Source organism: Schistocerca cancellata, chromosome 4, assembly GCF_023864275.1.
Source record: "Schistocerca cancellata isolate TAMUIC-IGC-003103 chromosome 4, iqSchCanc2.1, whole genome shotgun sequence".
NCBI classification, from domain to species: domain Eukaryota; kingdom Metazoa; phylum Arthropoda; class Insecta; order Orthoptera; family Acrididae; genus Schistocerca; species Schistocerca cancellata.
The window spans coordinates 63,566,486-63,585,538 of NC_064629.1; the positions used below are offsets into that span (position 1 = coordinate 63,566,486).

The following is a 19,053-nucleotide window of genomic DNA, read 5'->3' on the forward strand; positions in this document are numbered from 1 at the left end:
TTTCTAGAACGAGCAGCAACTAGCAAAATACACAAAGCAATCACTCATACAAATATATCGGCTACACCACTGCAATTTCATAACCACTTCTACAACCCTTTAGATCACATAACATCAACAGATACGAAGAAAGTAAATTGGAAAAAGAAAACACTACATGGCAAGCACCCGTATCATCTAACACAGCCACACATCGATCAAGACGCATCTAACACATGGCTAAGAAAAGGTAATATATACAGTGAGACGGAAGGATTCATGATTGCAATACAGGATCAAACAATAAACACCAGATGTTACAGCAAGCATATTATTAACGATCCCAATACCACAACAGATAAATGCAGATTTTTCAAACAACAAATAGAAACAGTAGATCACATCACAAGAGGACGTACAATAATAGCAAATACAGAATACACCAGAAGACACGACAATGTAGCAAAAATAAATCAGCAACTTGCCATGCAACATAAACTAATAAAACAACACATTCCCACATACAAGTATGCACCACAAAATGTACTGGAGAATGATGAATACAAATTATACTGGAACAGAACGATTATAACAGATAAAACAACACCACATAACAAACCTGACATCATACTCACCAATAAAAAGAAGAAATTAACACAACTAATCGAAATATCCATATCCAATACAACAAATATACAGAAGATAACAGGAGAAAAAATTTAAAAATTCATTCAACTGGCTGAAGAAGTCAGACATTTGGCATCAGGATAAAGTTGACATTATACCAATTATACTATCAACTACAGGAGTCATACCACACAATATCCACCAGTACATCAACACAATACAGCTACATCCAAATGTATATATACAACTACAGGAATCTGTAATTATTGATACATGTTCAATTACCCGAAAGTTCCTAAATGCAATGTAACATATACCGTACAGTTAAAAGGAAGTCACGCTTGATCAAGGTCCGTCTCACTTTCCATTTTTAACCAGACATAACGTCTGAGAAAGGAAAGAAATAATAATAATAATAATAAAAGATGGGTGGGGGATGTATGTTACCAGACGTTAAGCCCAGGGTTCTGGTCGGATGCAGGAACATGTTAGAAAGCAAGTTCTCCTCTCTGGAGTTCAGGAAGACAATTACTCAGGTAGGAAGATCCAAATACCCATGGGTGTAGCAGGCACACAGGTCCCTCAGACTCAAGGGACCTAATTGCCAGCTACATCACTTGGGATATTTGGTGCTGACAGGATTGTCTGGGCACACAGTATAGAGGTCTTTTGCACCCAGGTTTTTGGATTGTGGCAGTTGTTCACAGACATTTAAACATTTACAGTGTGTTTTACAACTTCTTTGGAATTTCATAGCAATAAACCTAGTTTCTTTGGCTTTTAATAGACCTAATCAAATGCCAGGATGTCACACTTCAAAACTTTTCTTTACATCATGATGCACTGTGCTGATTTTGTTTTTCTGTAAGGTGGTGTAGCAGCTTTGCTGCCATGTAGTTTTTCAGAGTGTAATGGATTTCAGGTACAGGCAGTGGAATGGATTTCAGGTACAGGCAGCCCCAAAGAATTATCTGCCTTACAGTATGACACCCACTGGTCATCATCTACACTAGCTTCTGAACTTTAAAGTAATTCAATGGCTGTCCCTCTGAAAAATTGTATTTCTTAACTGTTCACTACTTTTCTTTATTTCAATTGGATGATCATGTGATCTTAAGTGATCAACGTCACTTGATAACAGTGTAGTTATCGGCAGGATTAAACGAACACAGGAGGAGGTTGTGACTTTTCATGTGGAGTCCCATCTATTAAAACATTTTCATTACTCCTTGTACAATGGCTGTAGGTTTTCAGTAGCTTTGGATTTTCAGTGTAAAGTTTACCGTATACATTGACAACTGAACTTGACTAGTTTTGTATATTACCCACTTATTGGGAAGCGATGTAGTCAGGATTTAAAAACAGTGGGCTTACAAGTAACATACACATGTTCAGTAAAAGAAACAGTATCTCTTTATTTTCTTATTACCATGTTAAGGACTGCCGGTAGGTGAGGGGGGGGGGGGGATGTAACTCTTGTACCTGCAGGCCCATAGACCCATCTTGGAGGAGAAGGGAAGTGAAAAGGTAAAGAAGTCTAAGCCATTTAGTGTGTGCTCATGGTGGCGACTCACAACACAAGAGAGCTCCATTTTGTGGCCACGGTTCCAAGAGTCCTCCATCTCAGCAGTACAGTGAACCTGTGGCATGATTTAATTAGCAGAGTAGCTTTGCTGATGATGATTTAGCCTAGTCTGGTGTGAATCAAAGGGCATATTGTCAACAGTTCATGTTTCAGGGAAACAAACAACCTCCGCTGAAGTGATAATTTTACTTGACAAGTAAATCACAATGAATTATACTTAAACAATATAGGAATATATTTTAAAGAGAAATTTTAGATAATTGTTAGACTGGCTAGATGACCAGGACAGTGATAACAACATTGGTTTTTAATGTAGCAAATAAACTTTATCTGAATATAATAGATTCTTAGCAACATTTGTGCCATATATTGAAGGTGAGACTAGGAGAACACAGAATAGCTCAGAAGCCTGAAAAGGTTTTGAAACAGTTTGTTACTTATGTACAACTTTATCTGGTACATACTAGCCTTCTGGCTTACTGCCTCATGTTCTGTGCTGCAGTAAATTTTCTCACTTCACCCATCTTTGTTCCATGCCTGACATTATTAATTTTCTTTTCACAGACAAAAGATCCTATTTTTCAAGAATATGAAACGCAATTCCATCTACTGGAAAAAACTATTCGACTGTTTATGAAAAATGTAGAGATTTTTATGAATCATATTCATGAAATGGTAACAGCCCATAGCAATTTGGGTGAATCAGTAAGTTACTTCTATCAAGAAAGACATTCAGAAGTTGAAGACTTCAGCCAAATTCAAAGGCTTATAAGTCGGCAGTTCTGGAAGGAGTTTGTGAGTATTATTATTTCTCTAAGTTATTACATTTTATTTGTGCTGTTTAAAACCATTGTGTGTGTGTGTGTGTGTGTGTGTGTGTGTGTGTGTGTGTGTGTGTGTTCAATCTCATTTTAAAATGTTATGTAAAAGTGGAGTTTTAGTAGTTGGATTAAGCTATTTTAAATAATATAGTAGACATGTTTGCGCAGATATCGGTATGACCCTCAAATCCATGAGATGGAAACATATAAATGTGCATGACTTACAAACCAAAATCATACTCAAACAAAATCGTGAAATATCTCTGCACATGAGGGGATGTTAGGTGCAAAAGCACATATAAGTGTCTGCTGCATTAAAATAACATTTTAAATCAATCAATGCCTTCTCTGTGCGATAGCTATGGAGATACTATCAAAGACAGTGCTGCCAAAGCAGAGTTCCTAAACACAGCCTTCTGAAATGTCTTCGCAAAAGAAGACGAAGTAAGTTATCGGAGTAGTGAAGCAACTTAAATCACTTAATAAAAGCAAGTCTTCTAGTCCACACTGTATACCAGTTAGGTTCCTTTCAGAGTATGCTGATGCAATAACTCCATACTTAGCAATCATATACAACCATTTGCTCAACAAAAGATCCGTACCGAAAGACTGGAAAGTTGCACAGGTCACACCAATATTCAAGAAAGGTAGTAGGAGCAATCCACCAAATTACATGCCCATATTATTAACACTAATATGCAGCAGGATTTTGTTACATATATTGTGTTTGAACATTATGAATTACCTCGAAGAAAACGGTGTATTGACACACAGTTAACACGGATGTAGAAAACATCGTTCTTGTTAAAGACAACTAGCTTTTTACTCACATGAAGCATTGAGTACTACTGACAAGGGATTTCACATTGATTCCATATTTCTGGATTTCCAGAAGGCTTTTGACACAATACCACACAAGCGGCTTGTAGTGAAATTCCGTGCTTATGGACTATTGTCTCAGTTATGTGACTGGATTCGTGAGTTCCTGTCAGAGAGGTCACAGTTCACAGTAATTGACGGAAAGTCATCGAGTAAAACAGAAGTGATTTCTGGTGTTCCTCAAGGTAGTGTTGTAGGCCCTTTGCTGTTCCTTATCTATATAAATGATTTTGGAGACAATCTGAGGAGACGTCTTAGGTTGTTTGCAGATCACTCTGCCATTTATCGACTAATAAAGTCATTGGAACATCAAAACAAATTGCAAAACGAAACTTCCTGGCAGATTAAAACTATGTGCCGGACCGAGACTCGAACTCAGGACCTTTGTCTTTTGTGAGCAAGTGCTCTAACACAGTTTTAATCTGCCAGGAAGTTTCATACCAGTGCACACTTCGCTGCAGAGTGAAAATTTCATTCTGGAAATTGTAAAATGATTTGAAAAGATATCTGTATGGTGCAAAAGTTGCCAATTGACCCTAAATAAGTAAAAGTGTGAGGTCATTCACATGAGTGCTAAAAGGAATCCGTTCAACTTTGGATACACGATAAATCAGTCAAATCTAAAGGCTGTAAATTCAACTAAATAACTAGGAATTACAATTACGAACAACTTAAATTGGAAGGAACACACAGAAAATGTTTTGGAGAAGGCTAACCAAAGACTGCATTTTACTGGCAGGACACTTAGGAAATGTAACAGATCTACTAAGGAGACTGCCTACATTACACTTGACCATCCTCTTTTAGAATACTGCTGTGTGGTGTGGGACCCTTACCACATAGGATTGATGGAGTACATCAAAAAAGTTCAAAGAAAGGTGGCACATTTTGTATTATCACGAAATAGGAGAGAGAGTATCACTGAAATGGTACAGGTTCTGGGGTGGACATCATTAAAACAAAGGCATTTTTTGTTGTGGCAGAATCTTCTCACGAAATTTCAATTACCAAATTTCTCCTCCAAATGTGAAAATATTTTATTAAATGTAACAACAAGTTTACTTTTACCAGTCACTGTTTATTTATCACCACAACACGTTTCAAAAATTTAAACCTCCATCACCAGGTGGATTTGCATTTGTTAGTATGACATTTGTGTGTGTTGTGTTAAGATTTTTTTGAGGAACTTGTGGCACTGCCTCCAGTGGTCACAGGTTTCTTTCACTGCCGTAACGCAACACATGTACACTGTCATATTCTGTAAACAATTTTACAAAATAGCTTGAGTATTTTGCAAATGGGCATCACTATGGGGTGGCTGTATGTGGGGATCCAAGCTATATTCAGGACCCTCAATTGGTCCAGAGATTGCTGAAGCTGCTGCCTGCATTGAGGTTAGGAAAAAGATTGAAGTGCTACCCCAATTTGTCTGACAAACAGGTTTCAGTCACTGTCTAGGGCTAATAATGATCCTGAGCCATCTGTCATCGTGTGCCCTGTTTCAGCCTGCAGGGTCCAGGTATTCACAGAGGGTGCAATTGTTATTGGTCGGGAGCTCCATTGTTAGGCAAGTGATGCAGCCCATTATGGATATGGCTGACAAGTGTGATAAAAACTGAGTGTGCACTTTATGTGCCTCTTGGGGGGGGGGGGGGGGGCGGCATCACAGAAGATGTGGAATGGGTCCTTCCGGATGACATGAAGAGCACAGGGTGCAGCCAACTGCAGGTGGTGGCTCGTGGCACCAAGGATGTGTTTCATTTCAGATCAGACTAGATTCTTTCTCCTTTCTGGCAGCTATCGGAGGTGGTGGTAAAGACAGCCAGTCTTGCCTGCAAGATAAAGGCAGAGCTTACAATCTGCAGCATTGTTGAGAGGATCAAACGTGAATCTTTGGTACAGAGTTGAGTGGAGGTCTGAATCAGAGTCTCAGCCGATTCTTCAACTTCGTGAGGATGCTTTGTTTTGTTTCATAGAGTGTAGAGATGTTGGGAATGACTTAATTGACCGGTAGTCCATTACACTTAGAAGGTGGCTACATGGGCTGTGGAGTGGTGTGTGTGTGTGTGTGTGTGTGTGTGTGTGTGTGTGTGTGTGTGTGTGTGTGTGTGTGTGTGTGTGTGTGTGTGAATTCGGAGTTAGTTAACATGGAAGTTAGCCAACAAGACCATTGTGAGTGCAAATTCAAGTGTGCCGCCAGAGACAGTGTCACCAAACATGTTCTTCATTTTGTTTTCTAATGGATAAAGCTATAGGGGAACTGGGAGTGGAATTCGTAGCCCAGGACTACAATGAGGCCACATCCAGAAAGCAGCATGATCAGCTCCTGTATCATCAGACCACAAGGCGTGGACATCAGCCACAGCCGGCCATTGCCCATGCCTGATCAGCACCACTCAGCAGCAGCAGCAAGACTTCTGTGACAACATTACAGGTGTCAGTGCCCTGGTACCAGTCTTCAAGCCACTCAGGCTTGGCTTATTTCCATGTCATTGATGCATACTGCTGATTATGCCAGCCCCATCCATTGCCCTATTCCAGATGGTTCTGAGTGACAACAAAACATTGCCCCTCTTAACCCATGGAAGGGGATGCTCAGTTTGTGTCCTCCTGCACCATTGTAAGACCGCCTCCACTGAGCAGTGATGGAGAGACCCCTGCCTATCTGCCTTGCCTGGGCAGCCAGCAACACTCCAGCTGCCGCCGTCTCAGGATCACTCATCCTCGCCAGAGTCCAGGCAGCAGTTTGCTGTCAGGTTCTGAGCAGCAATGTGATCTTCCACAAGACTGGCCAACATCACCCATTGCCTGCTCTGCACCGCAGCCGAGCCACATGCAGTGTCCACACCATTTCGAAATTAGTACGCCGTGTTAATGCTCCATTGTGTAAACACACACCTGTCTGCACCTCTTGCTGTTACCTTGCCAGCCACTACAGTGCTGAAGATTATGTGAAGAAGAAAATGCACTTCACTGACTGTACTAACAGGATGGAATAATTAAAGACTTGTTGCGTTCCTTCTCATGCCTGCCCATGGCCACTTCTGACCAGTAACATGGTGGAATCCAAACAGTGTGAACTTTTAAAGAAGCTGTAAAGATGTATTTTATCCTCACACGGATCCACCTCTGCTGCTGTCCACATCTCTTATCTTCAGAAGAGAACCCAGCCCACAAACAACCTAAAACTGAACAAGAAAGCAGTACAAAAATTGGATTTGTGATGGTTGTGATGATTGAAGCCAAGCCAAAGGCTGGGCAGTCTCATGTGCTATCATCTGTGCTGTAAGAACAACTGACACCAATTGTATCTGGTGGGCTGCTTAAATTTGTGCATGCAATGACCTGATTGGTTAACCTCAATGCTGATTAACTTGGAAATGCCACAACATATCAAGTTTATGCTAAACACTCTTACAATCTTTCCAGACTGTTTATGACCATCATATATATAAATCAGAGTGAATGTATGTATGTCCAGGATCTCCTCCAAAAGCTCCTGATTGATTTCAACAAAATTTGGCACAGAAACAGCAGGCCTCTCAAGTATCAATCTTTTAGCTCGAATAGGAACAGAGATATGGGCAAAAATGTATTTCTTCTGGTCCCTGCCATATAGGCTGCCTTGCGCAACAGGCAGATAATATGGGGGTAGAATTGGTTGCCTTACTGCCCTGCTTTGCAAGCCATCCTGCATGTCAGGGGCAAGAAATGTTTTTCCAACCTCTGACTTGCAGGCTACCATGTGAGACAGGCATACTGTATTGTCATATCAACCTGCCTTCCTGACTTGCTATGCAGGAGAGCCTACACAACAGAGGCAAAAAGCTGAGAGGGGAATGAAGAGAGAAGAAGGGTGGGTTGGGGAGGAGAGATGTAGGAAGAAGAGGCAGGAGTAGATTGATAGGGGAGGGGGCCAATGGGAGATAGAGATTGAGGCAGGAGGAGATTGTCAGAGAGAGAAAAAGAGAGAGAGAGGGAGAGAGAGAGAGAGAGAGAGAGAGAATATGTGGAGGAGGAGATGGACAGGGAGAAGAAGGAGTAAGGAGTGATGCAGGGGGCAGGGATGTAGAGAGGTAGGGGGCAGATGGAAAAGGAAGAGAGGGAGAAGGTGATGGACAGAGAGAGTAGTTTAGGATATGAACAGGAGGAGGGGTAGGACAATATGTTCCAAGAGAGAGGAAGGAGGAGGAGGACCTAAAGATGGGGAGGAGGAGTGGACAGACAGAGTGGGGAGGAGGAGATGGACAGATAGAGGTGGGAGGATGCGGTGGACTGAGAGATGGGGGGAGGAAGAGGTGGATACAGAGATGGGAGAGGAAGAGGTATATATAAAGCAGAGTGTATGCCTATATTGTCCAGGACCTGCTCCCTAGCCCCTGGATCAATTTCAACCAGCTTTGATAAAAAGAAAGCAGGCCTCACAAGTATCAGTGCTGTGGGATTTGTAAGCTCCTAGCTACAATAGGACAGAAGATACAGACAAAAACCTGTTTTTTTCCAGCCCCTGGCATATAGGTTGCCATGCGTGACAGGAATGTTTAGTGAAAACGCTATTGGCCTGCCAGATCAACCTATTTTGCAGGGCAGTCTACATGTCAGCAGCAGAAACAGTTTTCAAACTCCTGACATGTAGGCTGCCCTGCAAGACATGTGCCAATAAGTATGGCTGAAATCTGGCTAAAGCTGAAAATAACTTCAACTGAAGTTCTTAACTAGATCTAATGGTGTTTAGAAGTGATATATGAAATTTAGTTGGTGGTGGTATGTTTGTTGCTGTTAGAAGTGGTTTGTCGTTCAGTGAAATTGAAGTTGATGTTGTTGTGAGCTACTATTAGAAGCACATTAATAACTGGTTCTCTCTCTCTCTCTCTCTCTCTCTCTCTCTCTCTCTGCCACCCCCACCCCTCTCTCTCCCCCTTTCCCTTCCCCTCCTCCCACTGTTCTCCCCCTTCTCCCTTTAACTTAGATGAGATAGTTGCTGAAAGGGTCAAGGGCAACTGGAGTCTCCTAATGAATAGGTACCCAACTCATAGTTGATTATGATGTCAATCTATCCTTGAAATGATAACGAAAATAAATGTTCAGATTTTGTGGTAGGCATAAAACTTTGTCCAAAATTGTAGTAAATGCTTTCTGTGAAAATTATTTTGATCAGTTAGTTCAAGAGCACATGAAGTTTTAGCAACAAATAATTCTGAACAAATAGTGTGTCTCATGATGGCCACCATAAGTAGTGACTCAAATTTTGCTATAGCAAGATTGAATACCTAATATCTGCATCTATTTAAAATAAATGCTAAAATGTATCTATTTAAAAAGGCAGATAAAAATTCACTTCACACCTGTAAGAAACAATCTCCACTCTTTTCATACCAACTATATAAGCATCGAAAAAAAGGTGGCTCAGATCAAAAGAAACAATGGTAACAGCAGTTCAGAGGTTTATACCAAGTACATTAATATGAGATGAAACAGATGGTACTCACAACAGTTTAGGACAACATTGCAGAAGCAGTGCAAAAAGCCTACCAGATTTTAAAAAACGAAAAATTTGGACTGTTTACATAAGCTGAAAACTTGGTTCGAACTTCAATGCGAGGTACTCTTAATAGTTTCCACAGTAAAAACTCTTTTTTAAAATGTGACAGAAAAGCCAAAGAGGTTTTGATGCTATGTAAAATAAACTAGTGTCTAGATACAATCAGTACCTTCACTGCATATCAGGGACAACAGTGCTAGTAAACACTATTTTGTTGAAAATTGACATTTTGAGAACTGTGGCTGTAGTGCTATAAGGTTTATAATGGTAACGAGTATGGTTTTAGTGAATTGAACAGCAGTCGCATAGTGCACATCCACAAATATGTTGATTTTAAACTTCACAACATAAACAGAGGGTGATTTTGTCACAAAGAATCATACAGCACGTTCATCACATTGCAGCTTTTAATGACTTTCAAACCTTTTCATAAATGCTTTGGTAGAGGTCATAAAAACTAAATCACATCCAAACTTTACTAGACAGTGAACAAAAAAGTTTGTCTATCGTAGTGGAGGAAACCCATAATGAATACAAACAAGTCCCAGCAAGAAAACAACGAAATATGTAACAACCATGTGCAGATGAATTTGTAGGAAGTCCGAAGTTGGTCATGGTTTATTCAAATAAACCTTATTAAACTGTGCTTCTGGCTGGTTACTGTTTCAATTATAAACCTCTTAGTGTTACTAAAAGCCAAGTCACTAAACACAGAATTACAATACATGATTTTCTGTAATTCTTTCACCAAAGAAGATGCAGTAAATGTTCCATAATTTGAATCAAGAAGAGTAACCTGGAGGTAGATACCTTAGGTACCCTAAGTGTAGTGAAGCAACTTATTGCACTTAATAAAGGCAAGTCTTCTGGTCCAGATTGTATGTCAATCATGTTCCTTTGGGAAATAATTCTATTTTCATCAATCATATACAACCAAAGGAAGATCAATACCTAAAGACTCAAAAGTTTCACATGTCACATCAGTGTGAAAGAAAGGAAGTAAAACTGATTTGCCAAGTTATAGACCCATATTATATTGGTTTTAATACAGAGGGGTCCAAAAAAAAAGTATCCACTGTTTAAAAGTCCATAACTGGCAAACTAATTGACGGAGTTGTCTCATCTTTGGTAGTGTAATAGTTGTAGTTCCGACAATCACCACACAAGCGTTGTATTGCGTTGTTTTGTTTTGTCAGATGACAGTCGCCAGATAGTCAGTGTTTTGTTCTTAGTTGCACCTAGTTACTCGAGTAAACATGGCTGGCGCAAGGCTTACATTCGATGAAAGGAAGTCAGTTTTGAGATCGTATTTTAAGTATGAAAACATTAATGAGGTTCAACAGCAATGGCAAAATGAGTATCAAATAGACCCACCGACATGTTTAACAATTTGTTGCATTCGAGACAAATTTGAAGCTGAAGACTGTGTTAAAGATGTACACGAACAACGATCTGGGCGACCTGTAACAGTAACAAGCCCAGCTAACTCCCGTCGTGTGTTACAACAATTCACTCGCTCACAACAGAAGTCTGTGAGACAGTGTGCCCGTGAAACTGGAGTGATTCGCTCAAGTGTTCAGCGAATTTTGTAGACAGCAAAGTGGAAGTGCTACATCCCAAGATTGCTACATGCAATGAACGAGGACGATCCAGATCGTAGAATGGAGTACTGCGAATGGTTTACTAACATGGTGCGCAACGATGAAGAGTTTGCAGAGATGATTGTGTGGTCTGATGAGGCACAGTTCAAACTCAATGGTACAGTAAATCACCATAATTGCATCTACTGGGCCACCAAAAATCTGAACGTCCATGTAGACAAAGCCGTGAATTTGCCAGGAGTAAATGTGTGGTGTGGGTTATCTTACCGGGGCTTGATTGGCCATTCTTCTTGGATGGCACAGTTACCGGTTGGGTGTATCTTCAGAAGCTTCAGACACCCATTTTACCTGCCATCTGAGACTTGTATGAAGACGGAAAAGTTTACTTTCAAAAATATGGTGCCCCAGCCCACTACCAAAATCGTGTTAGGGCGTATCTCAACGAAAATCTACCAGGAAGATGCCGTAGAGGTGCTGTGGAGTATCCACCACGTTCCCCAGACCTAACTCCTCTGGACTTTTACCTGTGGGGAACACTAAAGGATGTCGTTTATCGACAAAAGCCATGCACATTGGATGAACTTCGAGAATCCATCGTACATTTATGTGAAAATAGCCAACTGAACACGTTGCAGTCAGTAGTTCGTGCTGCAGTTCGGTGGCATCGTTTGTGTGTTGATGTTAATGGTGACCATTTTGAACACCTACAGTGATATCTTTAAGTTGGACTTTAAGCTACACTTTCACCAAAAATGAGTAGAATTTTGGAACATGTACTGTGCCCCAACATAGTGAAATACCCAAAAGAAAACAATCTGTTGACACACAACCACCATGGATTTGGAAAATATTGTTCTTATGATATACAACTGTCTCTTTATTCAAAATAATGAGTGGTATCAGCAGGGGACCTCAAGTTAGATTTTCAATTGGCTTTTGACACCATTCCTCACAAGCGGCTTCTATTTAGAAGCTTCCTGGCCAATTAAGACTGTGTGCTGGACCAGGACTTGAACCTGGGACCTTTGCTTTTCATGGGAAAGTGCTCTAATGACTCAGCTATACAAGCACAACTCAAGACCCCACCCTTTTAACTTTACTTGCACCAGTACTTCATCTTCTGCCATCCAAATTTCATGGAAGTTCTCATGCGTAGCTTGTGGGAGTAGCACTCCTGAGGGAAAGGACACTGTGGGGATATGGCTATTATCCTTTCTTTCAGGATTGCTAGATCTGTAAGATATGCAGGAGCACTTGTGGGGAGTTTTGAAGATAAAAGATGATGTACTGGTGGAAGTAGATCTATGAGGACAAATTTTGAGTTGTACTTGGCTAGCTCGGTCATTTTAGCACTTGCTGACAAAAGGCAGTGGACCCAGTTTTGAGTCCCAGTTTGGCCCTCTGTTTTAATCTTCCAAGAAGTTTAAAGTCAGTGTATACTCTCCTGCAGAGAGAAAATTCTTTCTGGCTTCTAATCAGATTGCAGACCCATTGAGTATTGTCTCAGCTGTGTGACTTGATTCTTTATATTCTATCAGAAAGATACAGTTCATAGTAACTAATGAGAAGTAATCTACTGAAACCAAAAGTTTACCTGGGTCCTCATGAAAGCATTATAGGCTCTCTGCTGTTCATGATGTAAATAAATGATTAGAGGACGATCTCATGATGCCCCTTAGATTGTGTGAAGGCAATGCTCTTGTTTACAAAATGATGCTTGGTGCAAAAAGTGGCAGTTGACCCTGTACAATAAAAAGTGTGTGGTCCTCCATATAAGTACTAAAAAAAATCCATTACATTTTGATTACATAATAAAGCACACAAATTTAAAGTTGTCGATTAAACTATATATTTAGAATTACAAACAACTTAAATTGTAACCATCACATATAAAATGTTCTGAGGACAGCAAACCAAAAACAGTATTTTATTGGCAGAACACTTAGAAGGTGCATCAAATCTACTAAAGAGACTGTCTACACTACACTTGTCTGTCCTCTTCTGGAATATTATTTTACAGTATGGGATCCTTACCAAATAGTATTGACAGAGCACAATGAAATGTTCAAAGAAGGGCAGCTCATTTTGTATTACTACAAAATAAGAGAGAGAGCGTCATGATTATAATGATCAGTTTGGTGTGGCAATCATTAAAACAAAGGCTTTTTGATTGTGATGAGATCTTTTCAATAAATGTCAATCACCATCTTCCTCTTACAGATGTTGAAATATTTCGTTGATTCAAACCTCATAGAGAGAAATGACCATTGCGATAAAATAAGAAAAATCAGTGCTCGTAAGGAAAGATTTAGGTGTTCATTTTTCCCACAGGCTATTCAAGAGTGGAATGGTTGAGAAGTAGGACTAACATGTAAATGTGAGTTGCCGAGAAATCATGTAGATCTAGAGTGAATGTAGGTGTAGAGAGCGCTCATATTAATTGTATTAATTATCCAATACCTTTATCATTGTCATTTAAATATTTAAATGGTTATAAATGATTTATTCATAACATACTTTCATATGTCCATCACATGGCCAAAGGGTACTTTATGTATCTGAAGTTATTCTTGATATAAACACCATCACTCGTTTCAGTTGCCATAATATGTGGTAAGAACAGCTATCTGAAAAAGGCATATTTTAATCAGCACAAATAATTTCTGTTTGTATTGAAAGGTAATTGTTTAAGAGCTTTTTGTATTAGCTAGTAACAAACACTATCTGAGTTGACAATATGAGAAGACAGTAGTTATAGGTGTATATTACTATAGAGTTTTTGTTTCATTTATTTCCAGGAAAGTATGATACAAAAGCAAACATTTATGCCCCTCAGTTCACTCTTGGAATTATTCGAAGGACCATTAATATTGATACAGAAGTGCAATGATAAGTTTCTTGACTATGCAGCATGTTCTGCAAAGGCTGAAAAATATAAAGACTCACGATTGGTAAGTGTAAAACAGAAATATGGAGTTGTATTTATGAAGAAATTTAAAATTAAATTCTCAAACAAAGGTCTTGAAGATACTTTATTTCATTTTAATAGCCATCTCAAAGCAGATGTGTTTTGTAACTATACATTTCTCTTAAGATGTTTTAAGATTGTGATTTCTTATCTGAGACTTGTTTTTCTCTCCCCCCCCCCCTCTTCTCCCTCCCTTATCTGTATTATTTCTGAATGTAAGTGATGACAGTACAGGTCTCATGCTGAGTTTGGTCAAATATATGCCTGATTTCTACATCAGGCCATGTGCTGATGTTACTAAGCTCAAAATTACTACTCCTTTCCTGGCATTCAGTTGACATGATGACTCTATTACATTCTAAATAAACATTATACTCCATCCAAAATAGCTTTTGGATTGACACTTCAACAGGAGCACGTGGAGGCGAGGAGCAGAGTTATCACATACCACATGGGACAGAGACAAAGTCTTACATTTTGTTTAACTCTCTCAAACTCCACTATTCAGTGTGCAAAGATTGAACTGGCATAATTGTGTTCTGGAAGAGCTGTAGTGTGTTTTGATTTTAATTTTATTTAGAATAAAAAAATGACTATATACAGAAAGCATGTGACATGTGGGAAACTTACTGAATTTAGGTGAACATGTCACACGGAGTAAATCTTAAGAATTAATACAATTTTAATCTGTTCAAAGCTGGAACTCTGTTAGAGGTGTGCAACACACGATGATTTAACTTAAATTAGACATCTAATGCTCTGCTTCCATGTCAACAGCTAAGCTATTACCGATTTGGTTTCATTATGAGGTATAGATTGCTAGGTTTATAATTAACCTATTATTATATTTTCTGATCAGCCTGCACATTTCTATCATAACAAAGGAAAATTAAAATTATGCATATTAATCAGCATGAGAAAACTTATCTTAAATAAGCTTGGCAGTACTGGGAGGAAGACGACATGATATGAAATTAAACTACCTCAGTATTGAAGCAATAATACTGCACACAGTGAGGGCTATTTCTTTTGTTGGGTAAGATCAAGATTTCTGAGGTGAACTTCATTTGGTCTCGGTTGCTGACAATAGCCTTCCTATTAAAATGTCAAAACTTGTTAAATTATAAATATGCTAGTCAGCTACTTACCATTGTAAACATCACATTTCAAATATTCAGCCGACATCACTATTGTATCATTTCTGCAGTGACAGTGAAAAATTCCTCTGACATGACCCTCGTCACTATCTCAGATGCTTGAAACGCCACTGTCACTGTCATTATTAATTAAATGATAAGTTTCCCCACTTAATTTTTGGAAATCTTCATTCTGCCATGATTTTGTATCTGGGGAACTGTGGGTCATGTAGAGAGATTAGTGCTGTAAGCTGTACCTTGTTAAGATTACCACTTATTTTAATGATGTAAAGCTGAATGCAATCGGTTATCACCTCCTTTTGCTATGCCAGAGTAGGCCCTTCTCAACAATAACAGAATGAGAGCATTATCAAAAACAATTATTGACAGTTTTCCCATATTTGGTATTAAAGAGCCTATGGACCACTTAGTAAATGTATCATGATTCATTTATTTATGACTATCTCATGTATTTGTTGATTTAAAAAGCAAGAGTCAGTTTGAATAAAATCTGCTGTTGTGCCAGCATTCAAAAGGGTAAGTCTGCTGGAAGACATTACCATTGATCCTGTAGTTGTGTCGTCATATAGCTATATTTTCTCTCCCGATCAACAACTTATGGCCACAGAAATGTCCATACTGACAGCCCAGGTTATGAGAACCATGAATAATATTATGTGATGGCCTCAAATCAGCATTGCTATCTTAAAGGTGACCTCCAAATTCCTACTGTCACATGTTACTTCTGTAATAATAACTGTAACTGTGGGGTATTTGAGCAAAATCTTTTTCTCTGGATTTTCCAACTTTATTTGGTGAACAAAATGGTTTATATATCATTTTTATTCAACTGTAATAACTGGTGTCAACCAGATTAGGCCATCGTCAGGTGGAGATGCCATCTCCGGAAACAGATGCCCCCCGTATGCCAATATTGATAATTTTTTAGAGCTGCATATGGGGCCTGAAGATGGTGTATTGAATTGCCAAAACTGGTAGATAAAATAAAATAAAATGACTTCTTAATCTGCACGGCTGTTTGGCAAATTTCTTTGTTAAATGTTTAAAACGTGTCTGCTGTACACGAATGTCATTCTCTGGTCAGAAAACTATTGTCAGCCAATAGTGCATTGGAGTGCTGTTAACTCTGTGTATTGCCATGGAAGGTGGCCTATAGATGCAAAGAAGTTTTCTACATAGTCGTGGTGAGTGATGTCATTGTCATATGCTCTCACTCTCGTCAACAAGCAGAAGTGTTTTTATACTTCGCTACTAGTCTTATACATTTGGTGAAATGGGAAGTATGAGATGGATATACATCTTGAATTAGTCTGTGTGAATGCATCAGTTCTTGAAAATAAAAGAACTGACGGCTGCAGTATAAAAGAAGAAATGTACAGTGTTTCTTTCTGGTCACTATTTTTTTTTTTCATTTTTTCTGTTCTGTTTAAGTACCTACATAACTTCAACATAAAATTCATTAAATATATGCTAATTAACACATTCAATTGTCATTTTTATGAAAAATGCATGTTGTCTTATTTTTTACAGTATACTGCATGCAAAAATTCAATTTTCATTGCAAACAAAAATTCGTAGTTACTGATATTTTTATGAATGATTGTTAATGAAGATTGTCTAATTAAAAAATTACAAATTAAACTTTTTCCATCTTATTGTATTTTCTGGCTCATGAAAGCTCATGCTTTGATTAAAAATTTGAACCCACCAGAAACTGAACCCATCCCCCCCCCCCCCCCCCCCCCAACACACAAAACACACACACACACACACACACACATATATATATATATATATATATATATATATATATATATATATATATATATATATGCACGCACACAGTGAGCTAGCGAGCATGCTCACATGGCCACACTGCCTATGTTAGTACATTAAATGTGGTCAGAAAACTTAGAAATTGATTTCCTCAAGAATTTTTGAGAGTTGCATCGAACTGATTTGGAAGAGGTATATTTGAGTTTTGAACTTCACGTACAATAAATATAAAAAATTACAAAAATCAGATTGTCATGTAGTCTCCTTGACAGAGAAAAACAGGCAATATGGTCATATGTGGAGGCACACTCCTGGTAAGTTTCATTCATAAATTAATACACTTTCTGGTCTCATTTCATGTATAGGGTATGAAATATGATGCCTTGAGCCTGTCTCAGGCCATCAAAATGCATCGCGATCTTAATACTGTATGCTTATAAAACTGTAGTCATCCTGCAAAAACTGGGCTTGAGCTACAGTCAACGTCCTCATTTAACGTTGATCAGTGTCGGTGCACCAGAATTTTATGCAGAATGGAGTTAAGTTCTGATTTTACTACAGTTAACTTTTAATTGAGTTTGGTGCAATCGGCCTTCTGTCTGGAGATGTACAGACACCTATGTCACACATGAAAGACTGTGGGTAGGACAATTGATATATAGGATGTACACATTTGAAAATGTGCATATGACTTCACCTATCCAGGTCAGTGATTGGGCTCATAATGACTCTCCTGGATTCCTAAGTATCTGGAAAAATTTTAAATTCTTGTGTCACAGTGATGACACAGTTCCACTTGTGGTAATTCAAACTGAAAAACAAAAACATTTTGTCAAAAGCCAATGCAGGAGGGTTCATTAACAAAGCTAAATTTTTCACACACATTTGAGTGTAGCTGAGATGAGACAAATGATCTCCATGCATATAAATGCTGTTCATAGTTATCCTCGATGAGTGAGGGTAGCCTTTTAAGTTTTACCAAGAAGTACGAGATGGTGCTGATGAGATGTGACAACATTACTGTTGCTTTTCATTTGTTGTTCGTTGTTGCTAAAATAATGTCAGCTCAGGAACTGGCCATGTAGTTTGCTTACAGTGAGCATTTTTTGTTCAGCTTTTGGTCATCTACCACTTTTACAAAAGGCTGTTTGCAATTGTGTTGCAGAATTTCATTGTGGTTGTGCATCTGTCAGGGATCAATTTCATGAACATCAACCAAGATCAATTGTTGTTCCAAAAAAAAAAAAAAAAAAAAAAAGACACCATTATTCTCTGCACACTGAGACTGAAGAGGTTGGGCATGTGACTGACCACGAGGCAGAGGCAACCTTGAGCGTATCGAAGAACGCACGAATATTTAACTAAAGAGATCTGTTCCTGATGGTTTCCCTGAAGCTAAGAAACAGGCTTGTGTATGGAAATTCTAAAAACATTTGGCTAATGAAATGTAAAATGCATATACATAATCATAAAAGGAGCTGAAAAGTTTGTACAAGTCATAATTTGAGTGGCACTCTGCATTGAAGTAGATCGATAAGGTTACGACCAGAAGTCACAAAGAATGACAAATGTACCAACGTGGGAGGAAATACAGGATCCTCACATCCTCTTCCTCTGGTTTCCAAAACTTTTCTACACTTTCTGGTTTGCCTTTATATTCTGAGTTCAGTTTTTCATCTGTGAAATTGGTTCCTTGTAATACAATCATTTTAATTTGCTGTGAATGAAGTGTTTCTCTTAGATTGGGTTTGCCAATTTTTATCATTTTATACTTTGTTTCAAGTCAGTACTTTCGTTTGAGTTTGGATTTTAAGGTTTGGTGTATGAACTGCTCCCACTTGTCACTGAGTGTATGTTTAGGCTTCCCAGAATGCAAAGACCCATGTGTGTTACTTGTTGTGACAACAGTTTCACCTTGTAGTTTACTACATAGGGTACTACTACCTTCTCGAAGAGACACTGTGGCATTTGTTTCAAGTGTAAAGATTATTGAGAAGACACTGGTATAACTTCAAAGGTTAGAACCAAGTTTCATAACCCCCGAACTTCACACACCACTAAGAGATGGTACAGACCCTATTAAACTCGGTCACTGAAATGAAATACAGATGTGATCTG

General features: G+C 38.7%; 1 protein-coding gene across 2 annotated transcripts in view; it reads left to right on the forward strand.

Annotated features, from left to right (window-relative positions):
• The window catches only part of LOC126183634 (dynamin-binding protein-like), a 241,347-nt gene that overhangs the window by 140,593 nt on the left and 81,701 nt on the right, over positions 1–19,053 (forward strand). For both annotated transcript variants that reach the window (XM_049925755.1, XM_049925756.1), the window contains exons 15-16: positions 2,756–2,986; positions 13,833–13,985. In XM_049925755.1, coding sequence (XP_049781712.1) covers positions 2,756–2,986; positions 13,833–13,985 — 384 coding nt within the window. The remainder of the gene's footprint in view (positions 1–2,755; positions 2,987–13,832; positions 13,986–19,053) is intronic.